Source organism: Pelophylax lessonae (assembly GCF_965119305.1).
Source record: "Pelophylax lessonae genome assembly, chromosome: 2".
In the NCBI taxonomy this organism is placed as follows: domain Eukaryota; kingdom Metazoa; phylum Chordata; class Amphibia; order Anura; family Ranidae; genus Pelophylax; species Pelophylax lessonae.
The window spans coordinates 38,884,299-38,907,898 of record NC_138769.1 but is presented as its reverse complement, the minus strand read 5'-3'; the positions used below and the strand labels follow the sequence as shown (position 1 = coordinate 38,907,898).

Below are 23,600 nucleotides of genomic sequence, written 5' to 3'. Positions count from 1 at the left end.
ACCCAGTCCATAGTATGAATGGGATCCTATAGTAAGGTGGCCACATTTTCAAAATAGAATCTGGGATCCTCCTACTGGCCACATCCACTCACACCCATTTATAAGACACCGTTAAACCCAAAAGCCTTAACAAGAAGAGGCAGACATTCAAAGTACAAAGGCAATATCAACGTTAATAAAAGGCACCATGATATGGATGTAGCACATAGCGCACCACTGGCCGTACACCTAGAGGTGTTGCCAATAAGGTGGGTGAAGCTTAATGGTGTATGGCTTGTAGTGTAGTAATAAACAATCCTCCAGCACTCTACAGACAAACCTATGAACAGCTAATGGCAAAGGCAATAATGAGGCACTTGACTAACAATGTCCACTGAAAGGCCCCAAGGTGACTCTGCTCAGGGGCCACAAAATAGAGCAGAGAGGGCATGAGGTGGGTGTGAGTCCTATGGTGGCCTCAGACCCCAAGAGAAGAAGAGAAAGTGGTTAATAAAGCATCAGGCAGAGAGAGGCCTTTAAATTCTACTCAGGGGTCTTAGGCTATCTAGAGGCAGCAAGGGGTTAGTGGCAAACCAGACTAGTGATGGGGTGGTAACATTGTTGCACTTCTGAAGTCAGAGCAGACTTGCCACTATCATGTAGGCTGTGTCTGCTTGAGCTATATGGGAAAGAACTTTGAGGTCCATAGAGTGGGATCCTCCAACATTTTGGCTTTTGATTGTACACCTTGTAGCATAAGAAGACTGGATGCCTTATATCCAGTAGGAGAATCTAACATACTTTACATACATTCACCATTTTTACTTGGTAATACAATTGACTGGCTCCAGAGATTCACAAATGTGGGATGAGACACAAAACATGTCCCATTATCAGACTTGTATGTGCTGATCACTGTCCAGGTATCATTCAAATCTTTAATTCCCATAGTGTTTATATCATCTGAGTGGGGGATCCAGGAGATCTCTGCAGCTGGGAATCCACCAATGGCTTTACACTCCGGAGATCCATCACTAATAATATCCAGAAACACAGAGGGCTGAGCTGGAGAAATAAAGAACGCATTACTAAACCATATATTACTAAATAATTGTGGCAATTGGCTTATCAGATGTACAGATGGATAAATAAAAAAAATTATGCTGACTGGCCCATAGTAAAAATCCGTCATTACTTTGATGTTAAATACTGTTGGTATAGCAGCAGCTAGCTGCCATAACCCCGGTATTTTTTTTTCCTAAGGGTGATTCTGCATCAGATAAATGTGGTCCCGTGGAAGCATTCACTGCGGGATCACTTTTAGAGTGGAGGTGCCCCTTACCGCCACTTCCAGGCTTTTTCTGAGCTTACCGGAGCCATTGTTAAAGCTCAGAAGCGATCCGATGCAGCAGCTGACTTCCTGACTGCAGAGTGTCAGGTGAGACAAAGATGCCCCCTACTCATCTCTATACCCTTGGAGGAACAAAGCAACCTCAGACGTCACTTCTGGTTCTTGGGCCAAAATATTATTTTTTTTTTTAAAGTCAAAATGCAAAAAATATTGTAGCAGTACTCCCATGGGAGTGTGGGTTCCCTTGGGTTATAATTAGCAACAGTAGGACATTTAAGCATGTTTCCAAGTGTGATTACTTCAGACAAGAACCAGTCCACTTTCTTTGGTTTTTTAGGGTTTATTGAGAACTTGGATAGGAGAAGGGATGAGTGGGATACTCCAACAACTGAACTATGCACAAAATAGGCAGGGACTGGGGCCCTTTAATGCTCTTAAGATGGCACTGTCAGGACCTGGCGAACTGCTTCCAACCTCAGATCCCCAGTCCCATTCCGTCTCATCTTCAGACCTCAAGTTTTCAATTTCTTCCTCAATTGACCCAAACTTATTTTGGAAGCTTGGAGACCCCCCCATTGATGGCCCTGGCCTCCTCTTAACTGCTCACCCTGGCGTCCCGACTACCGCCGGCCATCTTCTCTCCTTAATAGGGATGGGAGCAGACCCTGTTACTGCTGCGGGGACCTTCGGTGCATCAGGTGGCCACATTCCGGCCATCACTACCTGTACGAACCCTTCATCTGGCAATCGGTTTCCTTTGATGGATAAGCTGGACCACTGCCAGGTTGCTTGGCCTCCAGCCGCATCAATACTCTGAAGACTCCCCTGCTGCCTCCGCGGAGGGGCCCCGATTTCATAGCTGCCACAACTCGAGTGATCCCCATCTCCCATGACACACACAACTGTCTAGGCCGACCCGCGCTCTTCTCCGCCCGCAGCAGCAGATAGCACTGGCTCCACGTCCGCACCCACATGGTCACACTCACACACTGGGGACATGCCAGGCCTACGTGCTCCACGCCTCCTCCTGTGCATAACGCCAGTCCTCCATCGGGCACCATCCGCACTCCTGTATCCCACAGGACAGTCGACTCCGGCTCTTCGGTCTGCTCCCGGGTCTGCCCAGCAGGTTCTCCGCCAATGGGGGGAATAGTTGCGGCTGCGCACATTCATTCTCAAGCAAACTCCATGTTGCTTCTCCTTGCATGTGTCTCCCCCTCAGCCACACCCAAAGGAGGAAGTCATTTATGGACTTCCCTGGTCACTCCTGATTGGCTGGGCGCGACCAACGTCTCCACCCACATTCCTTGTTTGGCGGTGGCTCCTCCTGCTAGGCAGAATTTTCGAGCTTGTACTTTCCCGCGCGATGCAGTAGCCCCTCCAATGCTGCGCTCTCTCACCTCAGCTGACACAGAAGTTACTGCAAAGCGGACCATATCCCTCACCAGACATGCATCCAGTCTTCTTGCTTGTAGCAGGGCCTCAGCTGCGCCTCCATCACCTTGAGCCAGCTGTCCCTCTTTGCCAGTCCAGAGAATTGTCCCGCTGTCGTATGCATGGTCAACAGTCCTCTTCCAAGCACATGTACAAGCAAGGCCCTTCACCATACTGTCTCCGAAGAAAGCCCCACTGCCCTTCTCGGCATGGCTGACTGCTATCTTCACAGTATTGACATTGTCACTATACAGAATAAATGTCCCGCTACCGTATGCACAGTCAACATCATTCTATGTAGCCTTGACACACACACATCCCCTGGCACACTGATCCATGTGCCCCTCCTGGTCGCCATTTTCTCTGGGCGCACTTGGACCTTTTCCTGTCAGGCAGATACAGTCTTTAATCACAGTCAAAGGCCTTTTCCTGCCTTCCACTATTTCACAGAGGCATACATCTCATAACTGAAGTGGAAGATTCCCGCTATTGATGAGCGCACTTTACAGTACTGACTAAAATGTTTGCGTTGCCACGGGAAATCTTCAAGGTGCACTTCTATCTTCATCCCACTCTCCCTATATCCTGTGGAGCAGGCCTCACACTGGGTTTTTGACATTAGAACAAAGTCCCGGACACAAAAATTTAGATTTTGAAAATTTTCTTTGGCCGTGGCCATTAGCAACCGCCCCAGTAACCCAGGGTGAAATCCCGGACGAGCCCCAAATGTAACAGTACTCTCATGGGAGCTGCTGAGTGTGGTCTTCCCCTGGGTTATCATTAGCAACAGTAGGACATTTAAGCATGTTTCCAAGTGTGATTACCTCAGACAAGAACCAGTCCAGTTTCTTTGTTTTTTTAGGGTTTATTGAGAACTCGGATAGGAGAAGGGATGAGTGGGATACTCCAACAACTGAACTATGCAGAAAATAGGCAGAGACTATACAGAATTGCTGATTGCCGTGGTTAGCGCTGACTGACACTGATTAACGCTGGCTGACACTGGTCACAGCTATGCCGCTTACTTTAGCTTCACCTTTGACTGTGAAAAGTCCTTAAAGCTCCCTAAGGTACTCCTCAGGGTAGCTGACTTGTAGTGCAGACTGTACTGCTGAGACACTTCAGGGCCAATCTTGGCGCCCTCCTTATTCCCTATTCGTCAGGGTTTCACAACTTGGCACCCCTTTTACTGCAGCATCCTGGGTTTGCTGGCTCTCAGATCCCCTTGACCTCCCTGGTGTGGTCCCTCCTCTCAGGCAGACCCCTGGGCAGATCTTGAGTACTCACAACACTAGTTTACCAGAAGAATCCTGCCCCACAGCTCCACTTGGTCAGCACACACTGGATCCTCCACAGCACAGCTTATCCCCTGGTCCCTAGGCCGACTGCCTGGACCACCTTCCTCTGCAACTGGAGGAGAGACAGCCGTCACCCTCCTCCTGGGACCTGGCTTCCCACCCAAAGACAGCCTGTCACATGCTCCCCTCCTATTTATGTCCAATCCCAGGATACATTGCAGGAATGCCCTCCCACTGAAACTGACATAAAACAGAGTGTGCCACTGGCTAGGTTTCCTCCACAGTCCAATGAGCTCCCTCATTGGCTGCAGTGGGGACACTCCCTCAGACCCAGTGAATCACACTTGGAAACATGTGACAGGCTCAACTAACAGATCAGACCCCCCTGATAAGCAGAACAGGGCCATAACTATGCTTTACCTAGCACCTACCTAGGAGGGTGCTACAATATTTTTTTTTCTATTGTGTTTAAAGGTAAATGAGAGATCTGGGGTCTTTTTGACCCCAGATCTCTCAATAAAGAGGTTTAAATTCCTTGTAATAGGAATAAAAGGGATAAAAAAAGGGACAGTGTAAAAATAAAAAGTAAAATAAATAATATATTTTTTTTTTTTTTAAAGCACTCCATCCCTCTGTGCTTGGGCACAGAAGTCAACACATACATAAGTCGTGCCCACATATGTAAACAGTGTTTAAACCACACATGTGAGGTATCACTGCAATCGCTGAAAGAGTAAAAATTCTAGCACTAAACTCTAAACAGGTAACCTGTAAAAATATTTAAAGTGTCGCTTATGGAGATTTTTAAGTATCGCAATTTGTCGCCATTCCACGAGGGTGCGCAATTTTAAAGCATGACATGTTAGTTATCTTTTTACTCGGAGTAATGCACTTCCTGTCTTAGGATGTCTTCACTCTGGATGGAGGAGGAATGGAGACACCCTTGGATGGCAGCATTGTCAGTCTGGGGGGAGGGTAGTGTTAGGCTAGCAGATTTAGGTGAAGTTGACTAACAAATTAAAGGATAAATTCTGGTAAAGGGAGTTTAAAAATAGCAGAATTACTGGTCAGATCACCAGATGAAAAAAAAAAACAATGCTGCCATCACATCGAAAGATTGGTAAACTGCAAAATATTACATTTTGCTTTTAGATTTAGATATACTTTAAATAGAAATATCTGTATATATCTTAGATCATTGCATGCCATAATAAATGTATCAGGATTAGGGTTGAGCGGACACCTAGATGTCCGTGTTCGACGGGTTCGGCCGAACTTTAAAAAAAAGTCCGGGTCCGTGTCCCGGACTTTTACCGAACTTTTCCCGGACACCGAACCCCATTGAAGTCAATGGGGACCCGAACTTTAAGGCACTAAAATGGCTCTAAAACACCAAAGGAAAGGGCTAGAGTGCTGCAAATGGCAGCAAAACGTAATTAAGAGCATGGCAAGTGCTCTGCAAACAAATGTGGATAGGGAAATAACTTAAAACAACAAAAAAAAACAGAAAAATAAAACAATGTTCTTCTTCATCTCTGAAGGACGAGGCCCATATGGAGTAGGAGGGAGGTTGAGGTGGTGGTGGATGTGGCGGTGACATAGGCGTGCGCACAGGGTGTGCTGGGTGTGCCTGGGCACACCCTAATCACCTAGGGCACATAGCATTGCCAGTGAGGAGATGGGAAAGATCTCCCTGGGACCTGCTCTGCTCTATTTCTCCTTGCCTACAGGTACATGGCCCCGATACATTACTCTCCCTGCTGGCAAACACATGCATGTGTATTTCAACTTTGGGGTGCACACCTTAATGCAATAGGCTGCGCACACCTATGGGCGGTGTAGGTGGAAGCGGCGGTGGAGGAGGACCAGGGCCGGATTAACAGCATCATGGGCTTGGTGCTGAGGATTTTGAAGGGCCTTAAGGGCCGTGCCTTGCCATGCACCCAGAGGAGGAAGGGTGCAGCCATGCATGCCTAATTCAACATGGGATGCTGTCTCTGAAGCCCATAAACACATCCATGCATCGCCAACTGTCCCTCCTTGTCCGGCCTTCACGCTGTGTGGGGAGGTTCTGAGGGTGCTGCCTGGGGAAGCGAGCATAGAAGCCAGACTTCTGTGTTTACAAGTGACAGAAGAGCGGTAACAGTGAATATGGCCAACCCGGGGCCTATATAAAAGGTAGGGGCCTGGAGCTGCAGCTCCAATAGCCCCTACATTAATCTGGCCCTGAGGAGGAGGACGAGGTAGCCAACACTGCTTCTTTTCAAAAATTTTAAATGAGGGTACACCCCAAAAGAGTGAGAAAGAGCAAAAATGGAACAATGGGTGGGTAAGGTCGGTATCCATTGCTATTCTGCATAAGGTACGGAAAAGTCCCGTGGGATCCATGCCTGGTTCATTTTAATGAACGTGAGCTTGTCCACATTGTCTCTGGACAGGCGGCTGCGCTTGTCTGTTATAACGCCCCCAGCCGTGCTAAATACCCGTTCAGATAATACACTGGCTGCAGGGCACGCCAGCACCTCCAAGGCGTAAAGGGCAAGCTCAGGCCATGTGCCCAATTTGGAGACCCAGAAGTTGAAGGGGGCAGACCCGTCATTCACTACATGTAGGCGTGTGCACACATACTGCTCCACCATGTTGGTAAAATGCTGCCTCCTGCTAAGACGTTCCATCTGAGCTGCTGGTGCTGCTGTTTGTTGTGGCGTGCTGACAAAGCTTTTCCACATTTCGGCCATGCTAACCCTGCCTTCTGAGGTGCTGGCGGTGCCCTGGTTGCGTTGGCGACCTCCTCCTCCTCCTCCTCTGCCTTGTGCTTCCACTGTGGCCCCGCTGTCAGATGGGAATGCCAGCAGCATGGCGTCTACCAGCGTGCGCTTGTACTCGCGCATCTTGCGATCGCGCTCCAGTGAGTGAATTAAGGACGGTACGTTGTCCTTGTAACGGGGATCCAGCAGCGTGGCCACCCAGTAATCAGCACAAGTTAGAATGTGGGCAACTCGGCGGTCGTTGTGGAGACACTGCAGCATGTAATCGCTCATGTGTGCCAGGCTGCCCAGAGGCAACGAAAGGCTGTCCTCTGTGGGAGGTGTATCGTCCGTGTCCTCTGTATCCCCCCAGCCACGCACCAGTGATGGCCATGAGCTGGCCTGGGTGCCACCCTGCTGTGAACATGGTTCCATCTCCTCCTCCAGCTCCTCCTCCTCCTCATCCTCCTCATCCTCCAGAACTGTGCCCCTGCTGGACAATTGCGTCCCTGGCGTTTGCGTGTGCAGGAACCCACCCTCGGAGCCCCTTGCGAATGACTGCCCTGAAAGCCTTGGAAATGTTACCTCTTCATCCTCCTCCTCCTCCTCATCCTGTGCCACATCCTCTTCCATCATCGCCCGAATTGTTTTTTCAAGGAGGCATAGAAGTGGGATAGTTAAGCTGAGAACGGCGTCATTGCCACTGGCCATGTTGGTGGAGTACTCAAAACAGCGCAACAAGGCACACAGGTCTCGCATGGAGGCCCAGTTAAATTAAATAGCGGAATAGAAAATATGATCCAAAAAAAGTGTATGTATATCACACGTACACAACCACACTGGGCCCCAATTACTATTGTTTGTACCCCTAAAAGGCTAGATGAGGAGTAGGGGGAGTATGGAACAGGCAGCACCCTCAAACCTTCAGAAGTATGAGATGAACCCCAACAACTTGGAAAGGTGGATCTCTCTCACACGTACCAACACAGACTATCCCCCAATTTAACTGATCCCCAAAGGTTTTTGATTAAATAGCGGAATAGAAAATATGATCCAAAAAAAGTGTATGTATATCACACGTACACAACCACACTAGGCCCCAATTACTATTGTTTGTACCCCTAAAAGGCTAGATGAGGAGTAGGGGGGGTATGGAACAGGCAGCACCCTCAAACCTTCAGAAGTATGAGATGAACCCCAACAACTTGGAAAGGTGGATCTCTCTCACACGTACCGACACAGACTATCCCCCAATTTAACTGATCCCCAAAGGTTTTTGATTAAATAGCGGAATAGAAAATATGATCCAAAAAAAGTGTATGTATATCACACGTACACAACCACACTAGGCCCCAATTACTATTGTTTGTACCCCTAAAAGGCTAGGAGTAGGGGGAGTATGGAACAGGCAGCACCCTCAAACCTTCAGAAGTATGAGATGAACCCCAACAACTTGGAAAGGTGGATCTCTCTCACACGTACCAACACAGACTATCCCCCAATTTAACTGATCCCCAAAGGTTTTTGATTAAATAGCGGAATAGAAAATATGATCCAAAAAAAGTGTATGTATATCACACGTACACAACCACACTAGGCCCCAATTACTATTGTTTGTACCCCTAAAAGGCTAGATGAGGAGTAGGGGGGGTATGGAACAGGCAGCACCCTCAAACCTTCAGAAGTATGAGATGAACCCCAACAACTTGGAAAGGTGGATCTCTCTCACACGTACCAACACAGACTATCCCCCAATTTAACTGATCCCCAAAGGTTTTTGATTAAATAGCGGAATAGAAAATATGATCCAAAAAAAGTGTATGTATATCACACGTACACAACCACACTAGGCCCCAATTACTATTGTTTGTACCCCTAAAAGGCTAGATGAGGAGTAGGGGGAGTATGGAACAGGCAGCACCCTCAAATCTTCAGAAGTATGAGATTGTGTTCACTGTACCCCACAAAGATTGAGTTCACTGCACCCCACAATGATTGTGTTCACTGCACCCCACAAAGATTGTGTTCACTGCACCTCACAAAGATTGTGTTCACTGTACCCCCCAAAGATTGTGTTCACTGCACCCCACAAAGATTCTGTTCACTGTACCCCACAAAGATTGTGTTCACTGCACCCTAAAAGGATGTTGTTCACTGCACCCCACAAAGATTGTGTTCACTGCACCCTAAAAGGATGTTGTTCACTGCACCCCAAAAAGATTGTGTTCACTGTACCCCCCCAAAGATTGTGTTCACTGCACCCCACAAAGATTGTGTTCACTGCACCCCAAAAAGATTGTGTTCACTGTACCCCCCAAAGATTGTGTTCACTGCACCCCAAAAAGATTGTGTTCACTGTACCCCCCAAAGATTGTGTTCACTGCACCCCACAAAGATTCTGTTCACTGTACCCCACAAAGATTGTGTTCACTGCACCCCAAAAAGATTGTGTTCACTGTACCCCCCCAAAGATTGTGTTCACTGCACCCCACAAAGATTCTGTTCACTGCACCCCACAAAGGATTTTGTTCACTGCACCCCAAAAAGATTGTGTTCACTGCACCCCAAAAAGGATTTTGATCACTGCACCCCAAAAAGGATGTTGTTCACTGCACCCCAAAAATGATTTTGTTCACTCCACCCCAAAAAGATTGTGTTCACTGCACCCCACAAAGATTGTGTTCACTGCACCCCAAAAAGATTGTGTTCACTGTACCCCCCAAAGATTGTGTTCACTGCACCCCACAAAGATTCTGTTCACTGTACCCCACAAAGATTGTGTTCACTGCACCCCAAAAAGATTGTGTTCACTGCACCCCAAAAAGGATGTTGTTCACTGCACCCCAAAAAGGATGTTGTTCACTCCACCCCAAAAAGATTGTGTTCACTGCACCCCACAAAGATTGTGTTCACTGCACCCCAAAAAGATTGTGTTCACTGCACCCCAAAAATGATTTTGTTCACTGCACCCCAAAAAGGATTTTGTTCACTGCACCCCAAAAAGGATGTTGTTCACTCCACCCCAAAAAGATTGTGTTCACTGCACCCCAAAAAGATTGTTTTCACTGCACCCCACAAAGGATTTTGTTCACTGCACCCCAAAAAGATTGTGTTCACTGCACCCCAAAAAGGATGTTGTTCACTGCACCCCAAAAAGGATTTTGTTCACTGCACCCCAAAAAGATTGTGTTCACTGCACCCCACAAAGGATTTTGTTCACTGCACCCCACAAAGATTGTGTTCACTGCACACCAAAAAGGATTGTGTTCACTGCACCCCAAAAAGATTTTGTTCACTGCACCCCAAAAAGATTGTGTTCACTGCAGCCCAAAAAGATTGTGTTCACTGCAGCCCAAAAAGATTGTGTTCACTGCAGCTCACACACAGAAAAATGGATGTGGATCACTGACACCTGCCTATCTCCAATCCCACACCACACAGCAATATCGATTGTAGTTTGTAGAACACAGTTTCCCTAAAATTCAGCAGACTCTGTCCCTAACAGGATTGAGAAGAGATCGTAGATCAGGATTGAGTGCAGACCCCACCCCCCACACAGCAATATCGATTGTAGTTTGTAGAAGACACTGACCCTATAATTCAGCAGACTCTATCCCTAAAATGCCTACAACTCGCCCTGCCTAAACACTCCGACCTGTCCCTCAATTCTATCCGGACACAAATGGTTTTTTCCTGCCTATCTTTCCCTAATCAGCAGCCAGCACATTGATGTGTGCTCTGTCCCTTAGCTAAGCAGCAGAATGACGCTGCTGCGGCGGCTGCCTCGAACTTATAAAGACTTGGTCACATGCTTCAGACGGCCAATCACAGCTACTAAGACATTTGCAGGCATGGCTGGGATGGCTTAAGGCACACCAGTTAAACGATTGTTGATTGGCTGTTGAAAGCCCGCCATGAAAAGAGCGCCAAAGCATGCAAAACCCGGAAATAAAACGACCGAACACGGATTTTTACCCGAACATACAGTAAAGTGTCCGTGTCCGTGTTCGGGTAAAAAAAATCCAATTATTCGGTACGAACACGAATAATACAGTCCGTGTTCGCTCAACACTAATCAGGATCTGATTTTATTTTTTAAGAAAAACTATAACCACACATACAGTACATTTTAGGGATAATTATATTATTTTGGTTTGTGATTCGCTTTTATACAATATGGAAGACAGAAATAATAGCGCTGAATTGGATTGACTTCATCACAGTGGAGAAATCAGATATCACTCACCTAATACTTGTAGAATAGTTGTACTGATGAAGGTTCCTTCAGTAGTTGACCTTTCACAGGTATAATTTCCCCTATCAGATATCTGGGTGTTGTGGATGGTCAGTGTTATATTGGTAAATGTCATTCTTGTGCTGCAGTTGTTGTATATCCGGGGTCCTTTTATTAATGCGACATATGAGAATAAACACAGAGAATTATTAATGTGATGAATCTTCCATATTACTCCCGTTATGTTGTCTCCAGGATCTCCTCCACATTGTAGAAGTGTAGAATTCCCTCTTCTCCCCACCACAACTGTAACATCTGCAATCAGAAGATTGCATGTTTTAGCGCATTGTTTGACCTACAAAGTCATCACCAGGATTTATATATTGTCATGTAGATTTTGATATAGTTACATAGTAGGTGAGGTTGAATAAAGACAATAGTCCATCCAGTTCAACCTGTGTAGGTGTGTGTGGGCGTAATCATTTCCCATACCCCTGAATGTTTTGATCCTTGAGATGTACGTCCAAGAGTCTTTTAAAAGTAGCCATACTCCCCGCAGTAACTACCATATGTGGTAGAGAATTCCATAATCTTGTAGCCCTTAAACCCCCTGCACTGCCTAAGGTTAAATCTCTTCTCCTCTAATCGCATTGTATGACCTCATGCATTCATTGCAACTGAACAGTTTTTTTTTTTCTATGCTGAGATCACCGTTGAGGTATTTGTATATTGCTATCATGTCCCCTCTTAGGCGTCTCCTTTCCGGGGAGAATAAATCAAGCATTTGTAAGCGCTCCTCATAATTAAGATCCTCCAATCCCCTAATCAGTTTAGTTGCTCTCCTCTGGACTCTCTCCAACTCCATCACATCCCTCCTGAGGACTGGTGACCAGAATTGGACAGAATACTCCAGATGCGGTCGGACCAGAGTTTTATAAAGTGGTAGGATTATAGTTTATCTCTGGAATACATCCCTTTCTTTAAGCATGTCAATATTCTGCCGGCTTTGGCCGCTGCAGCTTGACATTGCATGCTATTACTAAGTCTATCTTCCACTAAGATATTTATATACACATAGCTCCCAACTGTCCCTGATTTGGGACAAAGTCCCTCTGTCCCTCTTTCCTCCTCATTTGTCCCTCATTTTGGACTGATCTATATAGTTGTATATAAAATGCACTTTTTAGCTTTCAAAAAGTGTTTCTCAGTGCTAAACCTTTCTACAATTTCTAAATTGCAGCTTTTGTAAATTTCAAAATCCAGTATAAAGTAATAGTAACTTGGGGGTTTAACTAATCATTTTTCTTTGTATAATTCTCTTTTAAGTGGGCGTGGCAGGGGGTGTGTCCTATGCCTACATACATTAGCTAATAGATGTCCCTTTTTCCCATCTCAAAAAGTTGGGAGGTATGCATACATATGAAGAGTATTTTTACCAGAAAGCACTGGAACCTTCCCTGAGAAATAAAGAAGATTTTTTTCCCAAATGCAAAAATAAAAATACCCGTTGATCCTGCCAGAAACGTAGAACCTCCCTGTGTCTTCTTCACTCAAGAAGTCAAATAAGCCCCCTTGGTTCTTACCTTAGAGCAGCCTTTTTCATCCAGGGTACCCAGGCACTCTGGGGTGCCTTGAGGTTTCTCCAGGGGTGCCCTGGCAAAATGCCTAAAAATTGGCCAACAATTGTATACAAGCCAGTGTGTGGATAAAGCTGCCTTTTAGTTACACTAATCACAGGTTTGCATTGTGCAAAATTACAATCTTCTAGCTGCCGGCGTCCCAACAACCAATGGCATCATCAGATTATAAGGAGGATGTCAGTCACCTGCATAGCAACCCTCCCCTGCCCCTCCTCATCACAGTTGGGGTCACATTAGCTGAGGGAGAAGAGAAACATTGGACTACTAGTCAGTACCAGTTTGCAAACGTGTATTTGCTTTGGAAGAATAAATCACCTCTAACGTTGGGTGTTCTACTTGGACTTGTGGATGTTGTTGCACTATTAGAATAGTTGTTACATATTAGAAAGGGGTGCGTCAAGACTGTCCATAATTATTAAAGGATGCCTTGACTGAAAAAAGGTTGAGTAACACTGCCTTAGACTACAAACCACCTCCCTCTATGGTATGGAGAGGGATCGGGATTCTCTAGTTAGAAAAAGGCAGCTGGGCAGGGCTGACACCATTTCTTTAGATTTTTTGGATTTTTGGATTTTGGTATAGAAGAGGCAGAGGGGTTTATTTACTAAAACTGGAGAGTGCAAAATCTGGTGCAGCTCTGCATGTCAGCCAATCAGCTTCTAACTTCAGATTCTTCAATTACGCTTCGACAGTAAAACCTGGAAGCTGATTGGTCTCTATGCAGAGCTGCACCAGATTTTGCACTCTCCAGTTTTAGTAAATAAACCCCAGTGTGTTGTCAGCTCACAACTCAAAATTAAGAGCTGAGTGCATTACTGCCGGGATCAACAGCCTTCCCCAACCTGTGATTGGATAGTGAAGGAGAAGCAGGAGACTGATTCATTTATCTCTCTGTCACTCTGCTCTCTCTCCTTCTATCAGCATGCTCCTTGTCAGCACATGAGCACCGGTAAACACCTGATTGTTTCCCTGTGCTGCTTTGCTTGCTTCCAGTCTAAGCACTGCTGTACAGGGATTGCGAGAGGCTGATATCAGGTCACATTCAGGTACTTCCACTGCTTGTATTTAAAAAGAAAGATAATCAATGACCAAAAGGCTGCATTCATTTTTGCTTTTATATCTGCTTGAAGTTCAGCTTTTAGGATCCAAAACTACAAAAAAAGTTTTCGCTTTACGTATACATTAACACTTTCCTGCCTGGTCATCAGTCTGCTATAGGCTGGGCAGGAAGGTGTTTACATACTGTCACCAGTCAGTGTCCATCATATAACAGCGTTATCATATACCAGTGTTATATGATAACAATTCCCTGCACTGGTAACAGTTTGTAAAAAAAAAAAAAAAAAATTTGATTTTTTTTTAATTTATTTATTTATTTTCTAAAAAAAATTGTGACACAAAAATGACAACTTCAAAACTTTCCACGTCTCTTTAGTAAGAGACCATTGTCTACTTTCCAAAAAGGGATCATTTGGGGGGCATTTGTACTGTCCTGGCATCAAAAAAAATGAGTAATAGGGTGTCAGTACATCAGGATTAATCAATTTTCAGATATACTGTATACCATAGTTTGTAGACTCTATAACTTTCCTACATAAAATACACTGATTTGGGTTATTTTCACCAAAGAAATGTAGCAGAATACAGTTTGGTCTAAATTTATGAAGAAAGATTATTTATTTGCAAAACTTTATAACAGAAACTAAGAATTTCTTTTTTTTTTTTTTCAAAAGAAAGCTCTATTTATGTGAAAAAATGATAAAAATTTAGTTTGGGTTCAATGTTGCACGATTGCTCAATTGTCATTCAAAGTGTGACAGCGCTGAAAGCTGAAATTTGGCCTGGGCAGGAAGGGGGTGAAAGTGCCCGGTATTGAAGTAGATAAAGTGACACTAAACTCTGGTATAAAAAAAAATGTAATTAAAGTATGTATCCTTGTCACTTTTTCTTTTACATACACTTTAAATACAAACTCCATTTTTATAGCGGTAACCTCCCTGCCCCCACCCTCCTCTCCTCATCCCCAATATAAAGCTCTCACCTGAGGATGATACATCCCGGTATAGAAGCAGCAGGACAGCCAGAAGATACATTGTCTGCAGGTAAGACATTGACACTGAAGAGGAGAAAAGTGCTATGACAGTGTCACCGATACTCACAGCTATTACCGGAATCACACATCCTGTGGCCATTTAACGGTAACCAGCAAAACCAAGAAAATGTTATAAATAAAATGTGAGAAAATATATTTTAATGCTACACTAAGAGGAGTATTTCTAGAAAAAAAATTGCAGAGCTTTTCGTCCTTCAAAGCTGCATGTACAGTATGTTATTTTCTCTCCAGGTTGAATGTTATTCATTCCTAAATAAGTGAATATGGAAAATAGCACATGGTAGATGGAACTGGTGATCCTAGGTAATGTATACTTTTTTACTGTGATCGTCTTTTGGCCAAGCTGGGGTATTTGCCTGATTCACTTTATTATTTATGAATTAATAACATTCAAGCTGCATAGAAAATAGTCTAATAATATTCACTTTTCCCTTCAACTTCTGTGCATGCAGTTTGAAGAGCTACTCCATTTTATTTATAAATACACCCTTTGAAATACACACCTGTATACATTTTTATTTATTTATATGGAAACACAATATATCTTTTTGTTTTTTAATGTAAAGACCAATGATGGATTCCTTTTTTTTTTTTTTTCATTTTAATTAAATTTTGTCTTATTCTGGGTGTAATTAAACTACACATCTTTATACATTTTCAATTTTTTATATAAAAACTAATTATACATTTTTTTAATGACAGGCCCTTTTTTATTTTGTTTTTTACATTTGATATTAATTTTTTTTTAAATACACCCCTTAAACTACACATATTCACTATTTTACCAAAAGTTTTGGGACGCCTGCCTTTACACACACATGAACTTTAATGGCATCCCAGTCTTAGTCCGTAGGGTTCAATATTGAGTGGTCCCACCCTTTGCAGCTATAACAGCTTCAACTCTTCTGGGAAGGCTGTCCGCAAGGTTTAGGAGTGTGTCTATGGGAATGTTTGACCATTCTTTCAGAAGCGTATTTGTGAGGTCAGGCACTGATGTTGGAGAGAAGGTCTGGCTCGCATTCTCCGCTTTAATTCATCCCAAAGGTGTTCTATCGGGTTGAGGTCAGGACTCTGTGCAGGCCAGTCAAGGTCCTCCACCCCAAACTCGCTCATCCATGTCTTTATGGATCTTTGTAAAAAATAAAAAATTAAAATGCACTTCCACCCTTGTGTTCACAGTCTGGGGAAGACCTTTATCTGTTTCGTGGTGACTATGGATGGAACAGAACACTGTATGGGGGGGGGGGGATGTCAGATTTTAGGCTGCTGGAAAAGACACATGGCTGTACTGTTACTAACTGTGGCTGGGAGTCCAGTACTACATGCTGCAGTGATGGGTCTATGAGACTATCTGCTGTGAGATTCTGTGCTAAGAGAGCTGCTGGGGTACAGTGACACCAGAGGGCCATGTGCTTTAAGACTGAGCTCTGCCATTTGCCAAGGCTGCTGGCGCTACCCATAAACTGAGCTGCTGTTCCAGGGAGCCTCTGTTCTATTCTTCTGGTCTACAGACATTGTCCATCATTGAACCATCAGGAATGGTGAGAGGCCTCTAATCATTTGCGCACAATTTTTTTGATCCTTTGGATTACAAATGCCCTCCAGAGTTCCACTTTTGTTTATGTTTCTATTCCTACATATGAGAGGCCTTGGACTTGTATCTGCAGCACAAAAAGATTGCTATGACAAGACAACTGAAGATGATTAGTGCAACAATCCTCCAAAAATAATGAGTATGACCTAAAGACAAAAGAAAAGGCACAGTGAAGGTTACTGTCATCATTTATAATCATATTTACAATCTTGTCTGGGTTGGTTATGTCAATGATCTAATAATGTTATCTAAAGAAACACATTACGGTTGATTTACTAAAGGCAGATAGACTGTGCACTCTGCAAGTGCAGTTGCTCCAAAGCTTAGTAAATGAGATAAAGTTTCACTTTGCAAAAAATACTCGCGAGCAAGAAAAAAAACAACATCTTTGCCTGGATATGATTGGATGATGGAATTTAACAGAGCTTTTGCTCATTTACTAAGCTCTGGAGCAACTGCAAAGTGCACAATTTATTTGTCTTTGGTAAATCAACCCCATACAGTTTACATTGCACGGTGCAGTGACCCTTGCAGAAGCCCTTTATTGCAGCATCCCAACCCAATAGTATCCCAACAGTTCCCAACCTTTTCTATTGACACCCAGTCCCTAGTATGAATGGGATTCTTTAGTAAGGTGGCCACATTTCCAAAATGAAATCTGGGATCCTCCTACTGGCCACATCCACTCACCCCCTATTTATAAGACACCCTTATACCCACAAGTCTTAGCAACAGGAGGCAGACATTCAAAGTATAAATGTAATATAAACTTCAATAGGAGACACCATGATATGCAAGTAGCACATAGCGCACCACTGGCCGTACACCTGGAGGTGTGGCCAGTAAATCAAAGAGGAGTAAATATGTACTGCAGCACATATAAATTGTACATATACTCTTTTCTCTTAGCCAACCTACAAAGTCTCACAAATACCTATTAAGCCTCCCAGTGAAGTCCACCTAATGCCATTTCTAGTGATGGGGTGGTAACAATGTTGCACTTCTGAATTTGGAGCAGAGCTGCCACTATCATGTAGGCTGTGTCTGCTTGAGCTATATGGGAAAGAACTTTAGGGTCCATAGAGTGGGATCCTCCAACATTTTGCCTTTTGATTGTACACCTTGTAGAGTAGGAAGGCTGGATGAATTATGTCCATTAGATGAATTTAACATATTTTACATACATTCACCATTTTTACCTGGTAATACAATTGATTGGCTCCAGAGATTCACAAATGTGGAATGAGACACAAAACATGTCACATCGTCTACATCAGACTTGAATGTGCTGATCACTGTCCAGGTACCATCCAGATATTTAATTTCCGTAGTGTTTATATCATCTGAGTGGGGGATCCAGGAGATCTCTGCAGCTGGGAATCCACCAATGGCTCTACACTCCAGAGATCCATCACTCTTTATATCCAGAGACACAGAGGGCTGAGCTGAAGAAATAAAGAAGAACGCATTACTAAGCCATTTATTACTAAATAATTGTTGCCATTGGTTTATCAGATGTACAGATGGATAAAACATTCTTTGAAATATGCATCATAGGTATGGAAGAGCCCTGGGGCCTTAATAAAAAAAATGTCAAAGATTTCTGAGTTTGAAACATTTTTTATTATTTTACAGAATTCTGAGTTTGAAAGTCAGAATTCTGAGTTTGAAAGTCAGAATTCTGAGATTAAAAGTCAGAATTCTGACTTTGCAAGTCAGAATTCTGAGATTACAAGTTTGGACCATGCTAAAATTTATTAAACACAATTCTGAGATTAAAAGTCAGAATTCTGGCTTTGAAAGTCAGAATTCTGAGATTAAAAGTCCGAATTCTAAGATTAAAAGTTGGAATTCTGATTTTATAAATACAGTAGTCTCTATACTTCCACACTTCCATACTGGTCAGATCACCAGATGAAAAAAAAAGAAAAACAATGCAGCCATCACATCTAAGGATTGGTAAACTGCAATATTTTACATTTTTCTTTTAGATTTAGATATACTTTAAATTGAAATATCTGTATATATCTTAGATCATTGCATGCCATAATAAATGTATCAAGATCTGATTTTATTTTTTAAGAAAAACTATAACCACACACACAGTACATTTTAGGGATTATTATATTATTTTGGTTTGTGATACGCTTTTATACAATATGGAAGACAGAAATAATAGCGCTGAATTGGATTGACTTTATCACAGTGGAGAAATCAGATATCACTCACCTAATACTTGTAGAATAGTTGTATAGATGAAGGTTCCTTCAGTATGTGACAATTCACAGGTATAATTTCCTCCATCAGATATCTGGGTGTTGTGGATGGTCAGTGTTATATTGGTAAATGTCATTCTTGTGCTGCAGTTGTTGTATATCCGGGGTCCTTTTATTAATGCACCATATGAGGATAAACATGAAGAATTATTAATGTGATGAATCTTCCATATTACTCCCGCTAATTGATCTCCAGGATCTCCTCCACATTGTAGAAGTGTAGAATTCCCTCTTCTCCCCACCACAACTGTAACATCTGAAATCAGAAGATCGCATGTTTTAGCGCATTGTTTGACCTACAAAGTCATGCGTTCTGTATTATCACCAGGATTTATATTTTGTCATGTAGATTTTGGTATGATATTTATATACACATGAAGAGTCTTTTTAACTATTATCACTGGAACCTTCCCTGAGAAATAATGAAGATTTTTATTCTCAGTCGGGAAATGCTAATTACCTGGCTGTCATGCCAACCCTTTTCTATGTTTCCAGTTACTGATTAGAACAAGAGTGATCACTTCTGACTTTCCTCGTATGCAAACTTGTCCCAGGGCTGCATATATCCCAAATACAAAAACAAAAATACCCGTTGATCCTGCCAGAAACGTAGAACCTCCCTGTGTCTTGTTCACTCAAGAAGTCAAATAAGCCCCCTTGGTCCTTACCTTAGATTAGCGTTTTTCAACCGGGGTACCCAGGCCCTCTAGGGTGCCTTGAGGTTTCTCCAGGGGTGCCCTGGCAAAATGCCCAAAAATTGGCCAAAAATTGTATACAAGCCGGCGTGTGGATAAAGCTGCCTTTTATTACACTAATCACAGGTTTTCATCGGGCACCATTACAATCTTCTAGCTGCTGGCATCCCAACAACCAATGGCCTCATCATTTGATAAGGAGGATGTCAGTCCCCTGCATAGCAACCCTCCCCTGCCCCTCTCCATCACAGTTGGGGTCACATTAGCTGAAGGAGAAAAGAAACATTGGAATACTAGTCAGTACCAGTTTGCAAAAGTGCATTTGCTTTGGAAGAATAAATCCCCTCTAACGTTGGGTGTCTTACTTGGACTTGTTGAATATTTGTTACATATTAGAAAGGGGTGCCTGGAGACTGTCCATAGTTATTAAAGGGTGCCTTGACCGAAAGAAGGTTGAGAAACCTTGCTTTAGACTACAAAACACCTCCCTCTATGGTATGGAGAGGGATCGGGATTCTCTAGTTAGAAAAAGGCAACTGGGCAGGGCTGACACCATTTCTTTGGATTTTGGTATAGAAGAGGCACTGGAGAGTGCAAAATCGGACGGTACTGATGCCTGTATTCAGGCTCCACTAAGCCACCAGGGAATTTGCAGTAAAGCCTCTCCAACTAAACGGCCGCCACTGACCACCAGGCAACCTTATAAATAGTAAACAAGCAAAAAATTGGGGGAACAAGCCCTGAACATGTATATCTAAAGCCAGTGCAGCTATGGACCAGGCAACATGTATATTAAAAAAGAATAGCGCACACATGCAAAAGAAATGACTATCAAATATGGAGACAATCCATAAATAAAAATGGGGATTTGGTCCCACCATATGGCCATATCGTGCTCAAGCCCACCACTACGTCAAAGTACCCCATTATCAGTGGGTCCTACACTATCCATAAAAAAGGGATGAATCCAACCTCTCTAACCCTTGGAAACAACACTCCTTGCTGGGATAGATGTGCTAATGCACTACAAAGGACTCCTCCTATATCTACTTGATAGTGGACTCTGATAGAGTACAGGTGTGTGTGGGGGGTGGGGTGCTCAACCTCAGAAGTCTGGTCAGACCGAATACCTAATAAACAAGCAAAAAATTGGGGGAGCAAGCCCTGAACATGTATATCTAAAGTCGGTGCAGCTATGGACCAGGCAACATGTATATTAAAAAAGAATAGCGCACACATGCAAAAGAAATGACTATCAAATATGGAGACAATCCATAAATAAAAATGGGGATTTAGTCCCACCATATGGCCATATCGTGCTCAAGCCCACCACTGCGTCAAAGTACCCCATTATCAGTGGGTCCTACACTATCCTTATAAATAGGACCATCTCCACTAGCCACCAGGAAAAAGTTAGTACCCCCACGAATTTTCACAAATACCAAGCTGCAATCTAATTATTCAATGGCTAATGGTCAGCATACATTGCCTTATAGGACATGTGACAAACCCTCTTCACCATCAGCTAACTGTAAGTGAAATTTATTAATTTTCAATTAATTCTTAATTGATCACACACCATACCTGAATACAGTTTAAAACCACTTTCAAAAATCTTGTTGCTTTGCTACCAGGAACCCGGAAATTATTTGAAGGGTTTGCGGCATCTAAGACAATTATAAAGTTTTGTGGGCAATCCTGAGGATCTCAGCCACACACCAAATAACAGTAGGTTACTTTCATAATTGCCCAATATACCTTCACTGATCCCCACCGGGATCCATGTACATAATTACAAATTTATACTTCATAGACTCCACCCCAGGGGGATCTGAACTGGGAACATTGGAACGCCCAACCTCACGTCTACAAGAAATATTACACCATCCTTTAAGTAAGTCATATCACTGATCAATCCAGTCAAATCTAAGCAGGCCCTGCAACTTTACTTGAAAACGTAAGACTAAATAATGTCTTATCTCAGTTGATTTATAACTGGATCTCCCCTAAATCTTTTCGAGCATGGTCTGCTTCTAATCAAACTAGATTCTGCGCATTGACGTCTCCCACCTCAATCAAATCATTCCCCACTTTATGCGAAAATCATGGACTTCTGAAATCAGAACTCCTTCGATACCTTCAAATAAAAAAATGTTTCATACCATATATTCCAGACAGAGTTAGACTCGATAATCTATCCCGTTTTGAAGACATATGTAAACGTAATCCCCACACATAAGGACTGGTTTCGACTCTCTATGCCCAACTTATTGCCAAACCTGATGCTGAACACCCTACCTATGTAGCTAAATGGGAGTCTGACTTCAGGCTTAAGTTAGAAACAACTGATTGAAATGAGACATGGGATGCAACAAAATCATCCTCACAAAATACAGATGCATTAGAAACAAATTATAAAGTACTCACATGATGGTATTTGGTCCCTGCCAGGATTACAAAATTTACCCCCAGTTACCCTGCATCTTGCTTCCGAGGTTGTACTGCCCTTGGATCACATTCACATATTTGGTGGGATTGTCCAGTAGTTAAAACATTTTGGAAGGAAATATTCCATATGTTTTCTACATTGTTTGAAGAGCCCATCCCTCCTGACCCCTCCATAGCACTTCTAAATTTAAGACTGGCTAACCTCACCTGATCCCTCTTTAAACTCCTTCTGCAAGTCACTACGACTGCAAAATAGACCATCGCCAAAGCCTGGAAATCCCCAACGCTGAAAATGGCTGAAGCCAAACATAGAGTTAAGCAAGCTATGATCCATGCCAAAATAGAAGCCATCACTCGTGACAAAATTTGCAACTTTGAGAAAATTTGGCGCCCTTGGGTCACACACTATTTACCCTCCAACTTTGATGAATTCTTATCGATGCCTTGGTGACGTATTTTTACATTTGAGCTTCTTGTATGTATATTAAACGCTTGAGGTCGCACTTTACCCCGGGAATTATATTTAACTTTTATTTTTTTTTTCTCTTATTTCTATTTCATTTTCCTATTCTCCTTACTTTTCTTGCTCCTCTTTTTCCCTTCTTTTACTCTTCCCATGTGGTTCAGGTAGCAACATTTATACCCATGCTTTCTATACTTGTAACATTATATTGTTGTGCTTTAATGACCTTCACATCTTAGTCGGTTATGATATACTAGATTTTGATCCTTTCTAGATTTTTTCAAGGACAAATCTTCTTATTTACTATTCCTATTTGTGAACTACTTGGTATTCATTATATTACATTGTATCTGCAATTATCTTTATTCCCGTAATTTATGATGTTACTTTCTTATTGTTGCATCTGAACCTACTTGTATGGTAAACAATAAAACTAATTTGACAAGAAAAAACAATAAAAATTTAGTTTGGGTTCAATGTTGCATGATCGCTCAATTGTCATTCAAAATGTGAGAGCGCTGAAAGCTGAAAATCTGGCCTGGGTAGGAAGGGGGTCAAAGTGCCCGGTATTGAAGAAGTTAAAGGGACACTAAACTCTAAAAAAACTCTAAACTAAACTAAAAAAAAAATGTAATTAAAGTATGTATTCTTGCCACTTTTGCTTTTACATACACTTTAAATACAAACTCCATTTTTAAAGCAGTAACCTCCCTGCCCCCACCCTCCTCTCCTCATCCCCAATATAAAGCTCTCACCTGAGGATGATACATCCCGGTATAGAAGCAGCAGGACAGCCAGAAGATACATTGTCTGCAGGTAAGACATTGCCACTGAAAAGGAGAAATGTGCTATGACCGTGTCACCGATACTCACAGCTATTACCGGAATCACACATCCTGTACATGTAATGGCGTTCTTGGAACTTACATAATGTGGCCACTTAACGGTCACCAGCAAAACCATCAAGAAAATGTTTCAAATAAAATCTGAGAAAATATATTTTTGTGCTACACTAAAAAGAGTATTTATAGAAAAAAAAATTGCAGATCTATTCGTCCTTCAAAGCTGCATGTACAGTATGTTATTTTCTCTCCAGGTTGAATGTTATTCATTCCTAAAAAAGTGAATAAGGAAAATAGCACATTATGGTACATGGAACCAGTAATCATGGGTAATATATACTTATTTACTCTGATCGTCTATTGGCCAAACTGGGGTATTTGCCTGATTCACTTTATTATTTATGAATTAATAACATTCAAGCTGCATAGAAAATAGTCTAATAATATTCACTTTTCCCTTCATCTTCTGTACATGCAGTTTCGTAG

General features: G+C 42.8%; 2 protein-coding genes across 2 annotated transcripts; both read right to left on the bottom strand.

Annotated features, from left to right (window-relative positions):
• Positions 1 to 781: 781 nt before the first annotated feature.
• Positions 782 to 14,875, bottom strand: LOC309546609 (cell surface glycoprotein CD200 receptor 1-B-like; the record flags this gene model as incomplete). Its single annotated transcript, XM_082246349.1, has 3 exons — positions 782 to 1,044; positions 11,056 to 11,358; positions 14,725 to 14,875. 3 exons carry the CDS (start codon positions 14,873 to 14,875, stop codon positions 782 to 784), a joined length of 717 nt encoding a protein of 238 aa, XP_082102475.1.
• Positions 14,876 to 16,429: 1,554 nt separating this feature from the next.
• On the bottom strand, positions 16,430 to 23,079 carry LOC309546578 (cell surface glycoprotein CD200 receptor 2-like; the record flags this gene model as incomplete). The annotated part of the gene is made up of 4 exons (XM_082246325.1): positions 16,430 to 16,569; positions 17,590 to 17,835; positions 18,620 to 18,922; positions 23,028 to 23,079. The coding sequence occupies 4 exons, from the start codon at positions 23,077 to 23,079 to the stop codon at positions 16,430 to 16,432; spliced, it is 741 nt and encodes a 246-aa protein (XP_082102451.1).
• Positions 23,080 to 23,600: the final 521 nt, after the last annotated feature.